Below are 14,203 nucleotides of genomic sequence, written 5' to 3'. Positions count from 1 at the left end.
TTTTGCATGCTTTGGTGCAAAGAAGAGACCGCAGATGTGCTGACACAACTGTCACATACTAGTCTACCTCACCTGCATATTGCTAATGCTGCTGCTGACAAAACACGGAGAGCAGCAGGGATCAGCTGAGTCTTCACCCTCATTCTCAGTATGTTGGGAATGGAGAACGGGCCTTTCCCAGCTTCGTTAAAGCCTAAAGCCCAATGGGAACCGGTGTATTTTAGATCTCCCTGGGTGGGGAGGGTTTCTTACTTAGGTGGTGGATGATTTAATCTTTATGATTCCTCCAGAAGCTGGTGTTGTGAATCCAGAGTGGACAGAAACTTCTGATGTGTGGTCTTGAGCCAGCAGCTTGATGGCTGGCGAGAGGCAGCAATTCAGGAATACCCGACAGCTGCCCATACCTTTTCCTGCCCAGCCTGCTGTGATGGTAGGAACAGGGGTGTCCAGCTGGAGTACGCTGAAGCGTAAGGCTGGGGCCAAAGCCTGGCTTACTAGGCATTTCAGTTTCTGAGATCAGTGTCTAAATAAGATGTCTGACTCTGATCATTAGTCTAGTCTCAAAGCTTAATTGCAAATAAACAGTATCTTAATCAGTTTATGGTTTCCAGTGTTCTCTCGTTGAATGTCTCTGTGCTGGCATTTGGAGAGCATTCATCGTAGTGGTAAATGAGTGTCTGTTTGGGCTGCACATGATATAATTATCAGCTGATCCTGTAGCATCATGTGATAATTCTCATTCTGGCCATCTGAAATAACTCACTCTAACAACTGTGCTCTTCTTACTCGTCTCTTTCAGTTCCCAAGAAGCTTCTGCATGAAAACCAGCCAAGACCAACCAATTACCAAGGATTTCAGAAGCCACATTTTCCACTGCGTCCAAGAGTGTTCGATCCCAATGTTATAGGGGACGGCGTGTTCCTTTCTGATGTCTCTCCTTCCAACATAGGGCGTGCTCTACCAGGTAGCTATGACTATTACGACCTAACTGTGTTGTGGTAGCTGTTCCTTTCTATCCCCCCTTATCTGGGTTTCTGCATTCTTCCCAAACTCCATCCATGTCACAGTCAGAAAGAGAAGCTTCAAGGCGTGATCAGCGACAGAATAAAGTGAGCTGTGAAAGTCACACGGGGTCTCTTGAAATAGCCATGCATGTCAAAACTCATCACAGAAATACTTTGCAGACCTGTTTAATGCAGTGACAAAAAAAAAACAAACAAAAAAAAACCAACAGGACAGAGACAGTGGATCTGCCTCACAAAGGACAGAGAAGTTTTCAACTGAACTTTGAAATATGATGCTATTTTCATAAAATGCGAAGACAAGAGATATGAATAAAGTCAAATCTTAGCTATGTATAGGGATAGGTGAGTAGGAGGAAGGGATGGTGTATGAATAAAGGAAAGCACAGGTGAGCATGTATTAGGTTAGTTGATGGTTTTGCGTTTTGTTTCCCAACACGCAGGAGATGGTACGTGACATTACTTCTGAAATTCCCAGCCTCTGCTCTCAGAGATTCAGCTCTAGAATGGGTATGGGCATTGTGGGTATTGTCTCTGTCTACAGTCCTGGCAAAGTTAATCAACAGCCTGGATAATCAATCCAATCAGATAATAAAGAGTTGTCAGTAACATTTATCAGTTTGGAGGCCTTATTGAAAAATTGTCAAGGCAAATAATTTAGAGTCAGGCTGAAATAAATTCGGTGATCCTGGTGATTCTTTTAAGCAAGAAAAAAAATCCTGAACTCATTTCCATTCATCTAAACATTTCACTTCTACAAATGACACCTTTTGTTTAATTTTCACATTGTTTATTCATTAATTTTTAAAATATGCGCTCCTTTTCAAACAAATATGTAATTTTGAAACTAAAGCTAAAAGAATGTTTCAAAAATAGCAAAAGGAAATATTTGGACATTTCTGTAATGTCCCTTCCCCTTTTACTTCTTTTATTAAAACTATTTGCTAAAGTCAGCCTGGCATCTTCTATGCTCAAAAAGTGTTGTTGGACAGATTTACTGCTGGCTGAAATAATCTTGCTCAACTTTGATATAAAGTCACAGGGAAACAGCTCAAGTGACTGGGAACAGCTAAGAAAGGATGGTGAAGAGAAAATGAGTAGTAGGTGAGCTGATAAGGCAAAGAAAAGGTCTTCAAAGCTAGCAAGGAGGAAAGGGGGTGTCTTTTAGTGTGGTCCTGGAATGAATGACAGACTGGGGAACCGTGTAGCGTAGAAACACGTGGCCCTTGTGAAATTCTGTTTGTTTGTCTTTTCCCTCCTGCATAATAACCCCAATCATTTTCAGTGTTCCCTGTCTGTGCTTGTACAATCCTGCAGATGACAAAACCAGTTCTGTGGTTTTGTGGTGCTCTTTGCTGGAGTGCAGTGTATGCAGATGAGTATTCATTTTTAAAACTTGTTTGATTGCATCTGTTCTTTGGACAAGTCAGAAATAAAAAAGATTATTCTTATGTCTTACATGAGAGGAGTTATGCCTTATTGTCTCTCCCAAAAGACACCATTATTGCCCAGCATGGTTTAGAAGGGATGTCCAAAACCCAGCAGAAGTGATTCATCTGAGTGGCTCATCTGAGCCTTTCCTGGCTGATCTAGCACAAGCACATGGGGAAGTCCCCACTGAGAATACAATTTAAACCTTGGTTCTGGTGAGATCCAGGATATGAGCACCGCTTTATATCCTACCATCTCTGTGCAGCTGCAGCCCAGCCACATTAAATGGACTTCAATGCAGAGTTGTAGAAAAATCTCAAAGACCTAGCAGGAACCTGGAGCCATCTAACTTGGCAGTCCTCTTTACCATTAGGTTTGTAGTTATGAAATATATATGAGATTATATCCTGGTGGTGCCCTTCACTTTCATTGATTGTAATGGGATTTTAGATTAACTATTTCAGAGCCAGACCTCAGTATGTAGACAGCTTGGGCAGGATTCAGTTACCCCCATATAAACGTCTCATTTGAGGTGACCTGTGATGTTCACCTGGTTTCTAGATGCTGCCCTAGAAGGGTGAGAGTTTTCCCTCATCCTTTCTCATACCTGCCATCTCTGCATGGGTGTCCTGCTGACCCTGGGGTGTCCTAGATGTGTGGGAATGAGCGAATGCATCAAGTTTTAGGTGTCTGCTATGGGGAGGGCATGGTTCTCTAGGATCTGTCAACTAATGGCAGGACTCAGTTGCCTCAGTTTAGATGCATAGTACCCAGGACATCTTCAGGAGGACAGTGGTTTGGTTTTTAGAAATGAAGAATTTACCCTGCTTCCATGGATTTCTTTGCAGGAACTGTGACAGAGAAAAAGCCAACCACTTGTTCGGAGATAGATTAACCTGACAGGGAGAAAATAGGAAAGATTAGAGGGCATGTTGGTATTTCTGATGCCTGCATCTGATTTAAAAGATTTTCCAAAGCTTTGCTATTGCGCTCTGTGCCTCAGTTCCTCCATTTGTACAACTGATCCTCAGTGATCTCTGTTCTCCTAAAACAAGAGGCTCTTGCGATATTTTTCCCTTTTGGGTCTGGCACCCAGGCACCCACATTTGAAAACTTTGCTTCTGGGCCAGTCATTAACACCTTGTAGCTTGTAATGTGTGGCTTTCCCAACGCTATGCCGCTATTCGCTATTCGGTGGCAGAGATACAACCGTGCCCGCGTTCCCTGGTGCTGATCCCTTAACAGCAACACCTGGACATCCATCCCTGCCGCTTCTCCTCCGAAGCAGATTAGCAGTTGGTACTGCTGCATGCATATTGATGCACTCAGTCCCTCTCCATCCAGTATTACCTGTTCTTCTGACATCCCTCAATTTCTGTTACTGTTCCCCTGGGCTGAGCTGCTCCCTGGCATGCACAGCGGGAAGCTGAACATGATGGGTTTGCAGGGAAAAGAGACGGATCGGGCAGCCAGTGAACACAGACCATCTCGCATCGTGGCTGCTGTCGGAGTGCTTTTGCTTGCATGGCACTGATGGCATTATCAGAGATGGACCTGGCAGCTTCCCGAATTTAATACCTGCAGATAAGCTACAAATCTGAGATTTTATGTTGTGCTGCTTGCTTTTGGACAGAGCCAGACACCCAGGGAAAGGAGCCTGGAAAACTATAATAGCTACAGATAAGCAATCACATGGGTGATGGAACTGGATGCTGTGCACCAACTTTTTTTGTGTGTTTAAAACAATTAGTGTTTTGTGAGTAGCGGGGGTGTCTGCCTGCAGATCAAGGTGCCGGGAGCACTCAGCAGTGAGCTGATAAGGTCTGAAAGGGTCTCTTTGAGCCTCCTGGAATTAGCTGCCTCCTTAGCTCCAGTCTTTAACAAATAAAATCAAATCATTAACCCATGTTCACTCACCTCTCCGAAGGGGAAGTGGTGTCTGGGTGAAACGCAATACGAGCAGGCTTCTGAAGGAAGTCGTAAACTCAGGTCTGCCCTTCCCGCGAAGGCTGGAGAGAAAGCACGTCTGTTTGCCAGGTGTGGATGGATCGCTACGGTGCGACACTGGCAGAGGGTTGCCAGCTCTGCCTGTGTTTTCCAAGCCTTATTACAAGCTTAGCTGAACCTGCTGTTGATAAAGACTCCTTTGATTTACATAAGAGAAAAGAAACCTGATGGTATATTTACTGTAGCATGGGTGGGTGTGTCTAAGTGGTGACATGAACGAGCAGGAGACGGGGAAGAGAAGATGCTGCCTGCATGCAGACAGGGTATATGCACAGTGGAAGTTACCTGAAAAGGTTTAGTTGCCCCCCCAAAAGGGGCAAATTTAGGTGACTTGCTGTTGAGTGGCTCCGGATTTATGAAGGCGGATGCTGACCTGGTGGGGATGGGGCAGGGTAGGTTGGGGCATGTGCCTCATTCCTCATTCCCTTTCTGTTTCAAAGCAGAGAAGAAGAAAGGGCGATCGGCCACCTTCTACCCTCTAGACAACACCCCCTTCCAGCTCCCTGTGGATGAGACACAACCGCCGGCGGTCAACAGCAGCATGGAGCCTGTGGGCGTTAGCACAGAGATGGCACTGCTCAGCAACATCCTAGCAGCGTATGCCTTTGTCACAGGTAGGTCTCGTGACTGCCGTCTCACTGGGCTCTCACAAGCTCTTTGTGGACCCTCCATTGAGCCTACGGTCACCTGAATCTGCCTCTTTGAACTGTTTGTATTTTTCATTCCTTTCTCGGCAAATTGAAAGACCTGAGCAGGGCAGCTCTAGCAGACAGCGTGTAACAGGGTTTATTGTGCTCTGCTTTCCACTGGATTTGCTCTCATCTGGAGTTAAATAACAATGTAATCTTACGTGTGGTATTGTTCCTAATGTTCCATTTTCCTGGAGATCAAAGCCTGGCTCATTAGAGAGGCAAGCTTGTTGTCCTGTAATTTGGAAAATAAGCAACACTCAGATCATTACACTGCTTGAGAGAATTTGGCTTATCTTCAGTAGAAGTGTGAAGATGAAGTAAGTTGAGAGTCTGCTTAATTGTGTATTTAAATCTAGTTTAGAGTAAGATTTCCTTGGATTGCAGTTTAGCTTTCACCCACATGTGTCTTTCAAGTAGCAGAGGAGCGGTCTTCTAATAAGATTCACTTTAAAAGCTGAAATAAAGACTGTGTGCCCTACTGAGTGCTTGGGGTCAATACCATTGATAGCAAAAAGCAGAGCAGAGGCAGGTGATCTAATGCTAATATTTCCCATTCCACTGTTGCGTGATCTACCTTGTCAGCAGTAGAGATCGCCTACAGAGTTGCAGGACCTAACCCCCCCGAAAAAGGAGCACTGGCTGAATTGCATCAGATGCACTAGTTCAGCATACTTCAGGCCAATCTGTGCTGCTTTCCCCAGAAGGAGCACCCTGGTTTCTGGGTAACTAGTCCCCTGAAGCAGGACATGCTGTCTGTGGTCACTTTTTCTTATGGGACTGCAGTGTTCTCCACTTGTTTAGTGAAAAGTCTGTGTGCTTATTACCTCGCAATGCTTATTGACAAGAAATATTACCTTGCTAGTAATATTAATGTGTTGCTCTTTTACCACATGCTGTTAATGATTCTGTGTGCTGCGGCCAGTCTGCTAACACCGCTGTAATGCAGTTATGCTGTTCTGGAGCACTGAGGTCTATGGAACTAAAACTCCAATGTTTGTGAGCTAGTTTTTCATGTCTGTGTGCCATTCAGTCTTGCTAATTCATTAAATACAGACATATTCTTGTTGCCATGCTCTTGCTCCTGCTTAATTACCACCATGCTGCTACAGACAAGTATTTGGATTTGAAACAACTAACTTGGGCTTTGCATTTTGGAATCACTGAGTAGATTAGTAAGAGTGTTTCTGCACATTTCCTTCTAAAAGGACAATGAATCCAAAGTTCTGCCCTTCTACACGTCCAGTGGTGGCATCAGGACCCAGCTTTTCCAGTCACCTTTAAGAAGCTTGCAGCTTAAATGGAATTAGTAGTATTCTTCATGAAAGATAGCTGAGTAGGATATATTTTTTCTTGCATGGGCTTCTCTAAGGAAAGATTAGAAAAAGCAATGAATCTTATCACTCTCTACAATGACCTGAAAGGAGGGTGTAGTGAGGTGGGCGCTGGCCTCTTCTCTAAAGTAACAAGTGATAGGACAAGAGGAAATAGCCTCAAGGTACACCAGGGAAGATTTAGGCTGGATATTAGGAAAAATTTCTTCACTGAAATGGATATTAGTAAAAATTTCTTCACTGAAAGAGTTATCAGACATTGGAACAGGCTGCCCAGGGAGGTGGTTGAGTCACCATCCCTGGATGTGTTCAAGAAACGTGTAGATGTGGTGCTTAGGAACATGGTTTAGTGAGTTAGGAGGTGTTGGTTGGACTTGATGATCCTTGAGGTCTTTTCCAACCTTAATGATTCTATGATTCTATGATTCTGCCTATCACTCTTCTCCCCTCTCTTACCTACAGCTGCCATTTTTGGTATGAAAATGTCTTCATTCCCAACCTTACTGAAAAATAAAATGCTGTTAACATTATTTTCCCCATCTGAACAGTAATGGGCAGCAGAAGGTTGTAGGATTTATGGTCGGATACAGTTGGGACTAGGATTCAGGGCTGCTGCTGCCACTACCTCATGGACTTTGCTCCCTTTTACGCAGCAGAACTGTTTGACCCTGCATTGATTTTGTCGGGCACAAGGCCTCCATTCATCCTCTTCACAAGGTGTCACTCTTGGCAAGAGCCTCCAGATTTTCCTGTAGCACAAATAATAAATAAGGACGGCTTTAACTGTCTTGTTGCTGTGGGATTTGCTTGCCCTCTCATGATGTGGTCTCCTTGTGATGTGTTCACACCCACTGGATGTCAAACAGGTAAAACTCAGACCTCACAACTTTGGTTTCCAGTGAGGAGTTCAGGAGCTTGTTGCTCATGTTTTCCAGTGCACAAAACCATGGCTGCTAGATGAGTTTTAGTCTCAATGAGAGATGTGTTCAGTTCATTATTTGTACAAAAATAGTTGATGGCTGCCCCATGGATTGAAAGAGCAGATGCCCTAAGCCATCTTCATCTGCTGCATGCAATTTAGCCCTCTGCTTTTAGTGAAGAGGATGGATTTGGCGTGATTTACTTTGTTATATGTGAATATGGAGAGGTTTTAGATTATGAGTTAAAAGACAAGCTGTGTCACAGGGCACAGATATTATCTGCACAAAACTAGAGCACTGCAAAGCCGTGCCCTTTGTACTGCAGATTTGGACCATCAGAACAGTTGGAATATTTGCACTCACCCGAGTTTGGGACCCTGAGGGCGACTTAAGCCACAGCAGCTGTTGGTGTCCACAGAGGAGCCATTATAGTGGCTCAGGAGAGGCCGGGTATCGGGTGGCCGGGGAGGGCTGGTTCTGGTTCACACGTCTTCCACCTGCTCCTGACCGCAGATCCGGTGCCACAGGGAAACATTAGTGCAAGAACTGCTCTGTTTCGTGATGTAAAAGTGTCCCTCAGGTAAACTCTGCAGACTGAAAGTGCTGCATTCAGGGCTTCCCTGCGCCGGTGACTTGGCTCAAAATGGGACTTTGTAAGAGAAAATTGTGAATAGACAGAGGCAACGTATAACGATGTTTTTTGTGTTGTGGCAGAGGGTAGTGTGTACCCTCCGACCCACTCAAGGAAAACGAAGCTACGGGCACTTGGTATTTTATGGGTAAAGTGTGTGCTTGAAAGGACAATCCACTATTTTCCTGCCTCCTAGTAGAGGGGTTTCTCTTAGCCTGGGGAGAGCATCCGCAAATCAGTGGGATCCCCTCTGTGTTCACTGATGTCTGCATCATCTGCACAAAGTGGCAGGTTTGGGTGGGCAGCTGCTGATGTAGAGCCTCCAGACATGCGGAGTCTTGCAGTGCACAGAGAAGTGCCAGTATTAGCAAAACCTTCAATGCTTATTTCCACCACCTTTTGGACTGATGTTCCCATATAAAAGCTGGGAACATTCCTGTTGAGCAGTGAAAAATCACAGCACAGCAGGAAGCAAAGCCTCTTTGCTGGAGTGGTGGTTTTCACCATCAAATCTGTTTGCAGCTATCATCGTGGTTAGGAGTATCAAAGCCAGGTAGATGTTAGTTTTATCCCAGCTTCCAGAACCTTGAAAATAACATTTCTTCAGAAATAAGGAGAAAGAGTGAACAGTGTCAATGAGGAGTGAATTCATCAGCTGATCAAACAAATAAATACTGTTTAGAGTTTGGTCCTGCAAAAGACTCAGGGATACCCTTAATTTGAAAGTTGATTTTCTTTATAGAATTTGGTTTTTAATCATATGCAATCTCTGCCTGCAAACCTCAGACTTACTATTTGTCATGGACCTGTTCCAAAACCTGTCTGAGTGTTTGGAAAGACTTCACCAGCCTCGGTGACAGCTGGAACTGTCTTTGCAGTCACAGTCTACTAGCAAGACCTGAACCATCCCTAGTGGTTGTATAAATATTAAATATTCAAGTTGTATCAGAGCACTTCCAATGCCTCCCTTTGGGCAGGGGACTTATTCCAGTTTTGTCATTGCATTCAGGCTGAAGCAGTTGGAGGGAAACCTCCACAAATCCCTGTTTTATTCTTCTTCCGCAAGCAGAGCTTTGCTGCCAAGTTATTAACAAGGGGCTTCCAAAAAACAACCCGGGGGAGATCATTCCAACTTTTAGATTGCTTGCCCTGAGCCGTATTAATAAGGAGCTCCTGGAGAGCTTCCTCTGTTCTACCGGGGGATTTCGGCAGCCTGTGGGGCTCACTGTAAATTCCCTAGAAGATATTGCTCCTACTGTTTTTCTGGCCATTCTTGATGCTGAACCTTTTCCTGGGGCCCTCTGAAATTTTCCTCCCCACTGAGGTTTCTGAATGCATGAAGCCATCACAGGAAGCCAGCAGCGTTAATGCCTAGATCGGTTTTTATTTATTGAAACAATTTATTATAATAGCAATAACAACCTTGGCCTGGGGCATTTCCTGGGGAATTAATGGCAGTCTGGGCTGATGATCCCAGCAGATTGTTAGCCCTCAGGAAACAGGCTCCGTAATTGCTCCTGGTTTGGTTGGAAAAACAAAATAAAATGTGTTTCTAATTTTTGGCCAGTTTGAGCACCTAGAAAATGGTGGCTTTTGTATAGAGGGTTATAAAGAGCATATATCTTTTGTCAGCATGGATTAAATTCAGACTTGAATCAGTGACATTTTCATCAATGCTTTCAGTCCAAGAAGAGAAATACCAGGAAAGGGAAAGGTAACCCCAGCTAAAGAGATTGACAGCAACTAGGTCCTGCTAGAAGTTTAGGAGAAAAGCATATCTCTGAGCGGTCATCCCCAGCTTTAAAAAAGTGACACTGGTCAAAGTCCATGTGTTATCAGGTGTACACACACACACACACATGAATGCGTATCAAAATCATGTTAACTCCTGCTCCATACAAGTTAAAGAGTTTTTTGAAATATACTCAGTGTTTTGAGGAGCTTCATTGTTGTCATGATGGATCTGAAACACCGTCGATTTTTTGGAAGATGGTGAACATCCCTTTGCTGAAGACTACACTCCTTTTTAGTCTTTGCAAGTAGAACACGCAATGGGGAAGGCTCTCAGAATCGCTGATCAGCTGTCAAACCCCCAACTCTAGGCTATTGCTGACTTGGCTACTTCAACTGAGAAAAAGCAGAGCCTGTGGTTTTTAGCTTAAGTTGCTCTTTCTGCTGTGAAAAAAAAAGAGATGTTGCAGTGCGAGCGGATTGTACGTATGATAAATGCCAAGAGTGCAGTTGAATGTAGGGTTACAGCTCAGTGAGGAAGCCCAGACATTGTCTCAGATGTTGACAGAGTAGCTGTAGGAGCTCATAAATGCCACTGGAGCCCAGAGATTCAATTACAGCCGTCGCACTGCATGAAGGGCTATACATACAAGCACAAGCAGGGGATGAAAAATGGTTGCTTAAGTAGCAATCGAGGTGCAGCTTACTCATGAGCTGGATAACAGTAGCATGGAAAAAGCAGGATGGAGGAGAAAGGAAAAGCAGGACATGGACAAAATCAGGGGAAGAGAAACTGCATGTGTCTGCATCTCAGACTCCAATCTATTTTTTTCCTTTTTATGAGTTGCTTTAAAAGAATGAACAGTGGAACTAATGTGACCAAATCAAGCCCATGTGTGTGCAAGAACGTGGTGCTCAGGGAAGAGCCTGGCATCCCATCAGCCAGGCAGAGTGGAGGCAGATGGGACCAAGCATCTTCCAGGACAAACAGATCAGTCCTGCTCGTTTGTTCTTCCCACACTCCCTGTATCCTCCTTAGGCCTACTTCCAAAGAAAGCTTTGCAGTTACTGCCCTAAGTTATATTGCATGTGGAGGTGGAAGACATACCAGGGTGCGATTCCACTTTTCCAGGGATTTTCAAATCTCTGGAATTTAGGCCACTTCTTTACTGTTCACACAGTACCAGATGGGCGGCAGCTTTCCTACCACACAAGCAGGTCTGCAGTTTCAGCTCGAGTTCTGCCCCTCGAGTTCAGAATTGCCATTAACTTCATCAGAGGCAGGATTTCACTCAGCCAGACTGCTACAAGAGCCCTTGGCACATCCTTCATGCCTGCTCTTCTCTTTTACCTTTGTATTTTTGCTGTCTCACTTTTTTTAAAATATCATAGACTCATAGACTCATAGAATCATAGAATGGCCTGGGTTGGAAAGGAACTTTAAGATCATCTAGTTTCAACCCCCCTTATATCTTAGCTTAAAACCTCTGGCTTTGGTCTCACTTGACTTTCCCACTATTGCTGCATTTCTCTTCTATCTTTTTGTTGGGCTTGTTGAATGCTGCTTCTTCAGTTTTCTCCTCTTTGTTTGTAGTCTCTCTTCAGCCTGTTTTTTTCCCTATGCCATCTTCAGCAGTCACTCTATCAATGGCATTGTGTTTTGCTGGCCAGATTTCCAACTACCATGACATCTTCCTCCACCTTGGCTTGTCAGTCATCTTTGAGATTTATTTGGTAGGAGAGAAGTGATGAGCACAAAGGTGCTTTGTCCCTGTGTGTGCTCCATGAGCATCTCCAGGAACTGAACTGTGCATTGCCTTGAACTGTGCACATGTAAGGTTTTGGGATCTGACCACAGAATCAGAGAATAATTTAGGCTGGAAAGAGTCTCCAGGGATCACTTTGTCCAACCCCTACTCAGGACATGGCTAACTTAGAATTTAGAGCCAGCTTTGAAGTCAGAGCAGGGTCTTGTCCGGTTGAGTTGTGAATATCTCCAAATAGCTTCCAGTTCATCTTCTGCAAACTTTGTCTTAAGGCAATCAGCTAGAGAGGGCAGTTTCTAACAGCACAGCGGGGGGATGTGAAGGTAGAGTGGAGCCTTTTAGTTACAGAGAACTTTCAGGGCTGACTGTCAGGCTCTCAGCTGGTGGGAACAGTTACAGCTCCATCGCTGAGTTCAAAGGAATAAGACTCACCTGAGGCACTGACTCCATCCTTGAACTCAGGACTCCCAACAGACACAGCAGAGTAGAACTGGCCTTGACACTTCTACGCAGTTCAACTTCACCCATTCAACGTACCTATAAAGTGAGATGATTCAGCCCAGGGGAACTGTAGTAAAAACCTTTATCATAATTACGCTTCTAAGTAGTCTCACGAACCACACAAAAAAAAAAAAAAAAAAAAAAAGAAGGTAGTAAATAAACAAGATGACCCAGTTTAAAAGGCATTGTAGATCCTTTGGAGTTTTGTTATATCACCTCTGAAATGCAGCTCTGCAGGATTCATCCTGTTAGTGTGCATACTCCAGCTATGCTTGTGTAGTGGAGCACAGGTATGCGTTTTGGTGGTCTGGGCGGACAGCCAGCACACTTGCCTTAGATAAGAAAATGAAACCTGTGAATAAATAATATGCATTTTTCCATGTTGAAGGCTTCCCATCTCAGCTGGGCCACAGCACAGAGAGCGTATAAAGCTTTGTAATCATCTTTATTGCTGGTACGATGATAATAGATGTGACAGCAAGATGCATTTAGCTGCTACTGGGTGTGCTGTGCCCTGGTGTCAACCCCACTCATACAGCCACTGGAATTAGCATTTAATTCTGAGCACTGCTCCTTCCCCTTCCAGACAACTCCAAGCCATGACTGCAGTGAACCCACATTCTGCATGTGGGCAAATGCCTTAGCAGCAAATCCACCGTTTAAATTCTCCTTCCTGATTTCCCTGGGGAGAGGAGGCAGGGGAAGGCTTGGAGGTAAAAGCAACCATTAGAAGGAAGGTGTCCCTGCCCATGGCAGGGGGGTTGGAACTAGATGGTCTTTAAGGTCCCTTCCAACCCAAACCATTCTGTGCTTCTATAAGCTCTGTCCCTCCAGAGTCTGTGGCTAGTATGGGCACAGGGGAGCTGTGTGTGTTTTGTTATTTTAAGGGTTGTTCTGAAGAATAATTTTCTTTCCCCTTTCAGAAAACCCCGAGCGGGCTGCTCTGTATTTTGTCTCTGGAGTGTGCATTGGACTCGTCTTGACCCTGCTGGCCCTGGTGCTAAGGGTTTCCTGCCGAACTGACTGCAAACGCTCCTCCGCCAAAAAACCTCCTCGGGAGCGGGAGAGCGACAGCGACAGCAGCGACAGTGATGACGATTCGGACACCACTTCAGACCTGTCAGCCCGCAGGCACCGCAGGTTCGAGAGGACTTTGAACATGAACGTCTTCACTTCGGCGGAGGAGCTGGAGCGAGCTCAGCGGCTGGAGGAGCGGGAGCGCATCATCCGGGAGATCTGGATGAACGGCCAGCCCGACATCCCAGGGACCAGGAGCCTCAACCGTTACTACTAAGTGATGGAGAGCACAACCATCCTGCCCTGCTCCCTGGAGCTCCTCCACAGGCAATAGAGGAGAGAGAGGGAAGGAATACTACATGGGCATCGTGTCTCCTCTTTTCCTTTCAGTCATGCTACCTGGAGCAGTGTGGATGGACAGCAATAAAGCTTTCCCCGTCTGCTTCTCCTGGACATATTGCTATCACCCTTCTTCATGGACACTTTCTGGTTACAGCAAAGGTGGTTGCTGACTTCGTTGCTTAAGAGCAGGCAGGAAGGTGACATTTACAGTCCTCCCGTGTGGGACATGGAGCTTGGCATGCTGTGGTACGTGTGCTCCTCTCCTGGCCAGGGAGAGAAGTCGTCCAGGTTTTGGTGTTCATTTAGGACTTTTCGTTTTCCTTTTCCTGAGGACTGTGGGAGAACTGTGAACAAAATGACAAATCTGGAAAGATGATTTGGGAAGGGAGGGGGAGGTGCATCCTGACCGGTTGTCTTGTGACTTCAGAAGCCATGAGATTAACCTAATTAAAACCAACGGCAATTATGACTTGTTAAGAACTGGGGGTTGGGGGGAGAGGGATTCTTCCATCGTGAAATCATCTCGGTGCTTGGATGTTTGCCATAGTGTATTCAGTTATTTATGGCTGTCTTTTCATCTTCCTTTTCAATGGGAACATTTTTTTTTTTTTTTTTTTATTTTTTACTGACACCTCAGGGATACTATTATTTTTTTGAGTCTGTTCTCCCTGCTGGCCCCTGCCAAACAACCCAACCCACCTCCGACAGTGAAATTATGGTAATATAAGAGATGTGTCAGTGACTGGTGAGAAGTTAACAACCTCAAAGAGGTTGAAAAGGGTTTTCTTTTTGTTTTGTTTTAAATATATATA

The 14,203-nt window shown here is 44.9% G+C and overlaps 1 protein-coding gene across 1 annotated transcript in view; it reads left to right on the top strand.

The window, feature by feature from the left end:
* The window catches only part of LOC104467864 (protein eva-1 homolog A-like), a gene marked incomplete at its 5' end in the record, with an annotated part of 103,353 nt that extends 90,027 nt beyond the window's left edge, over nt 1-13,326 (top strand). Inside the window, 3 exons of the mRNA XM_010081819.1 lie at nt 800-964; nt 4,901-5,074; nt 12,956-13,326. Of these exons, the coding sequence (XP_010080121.1) occupies nt 800-964; nt 4,901-5,074; nt 12,956-13,326 (710 nt within the window). The remainder of the gene's footprint in view (nt 1-799; nt 965-4,900; nt 5,075-12,955) is intronic.
* Between the last annotated feature and the right edge of the window lie 877 nt (nt 13,327-14,203).

This window comes from Pterocles gutturalis, unplaced genomic scaffold (assembly GCF_000699245.1).
Source record: "Pterocles gutturalis isolate BGI_N339 unplaced genomic scaffold, ASM69924v1 scaffold404, whole genome shotgun sequence".
NCBI classification, from domain to species: domain Eukaryota; kingdom Metazoa; phylum Chordata; class Aves; order Pterocliformes; family Pteroclidae; genus Pterocles; species Pterocles gutturalis.
This window is presented reverse-complemented; position numbering and strand designations above follow the sequence as displayed.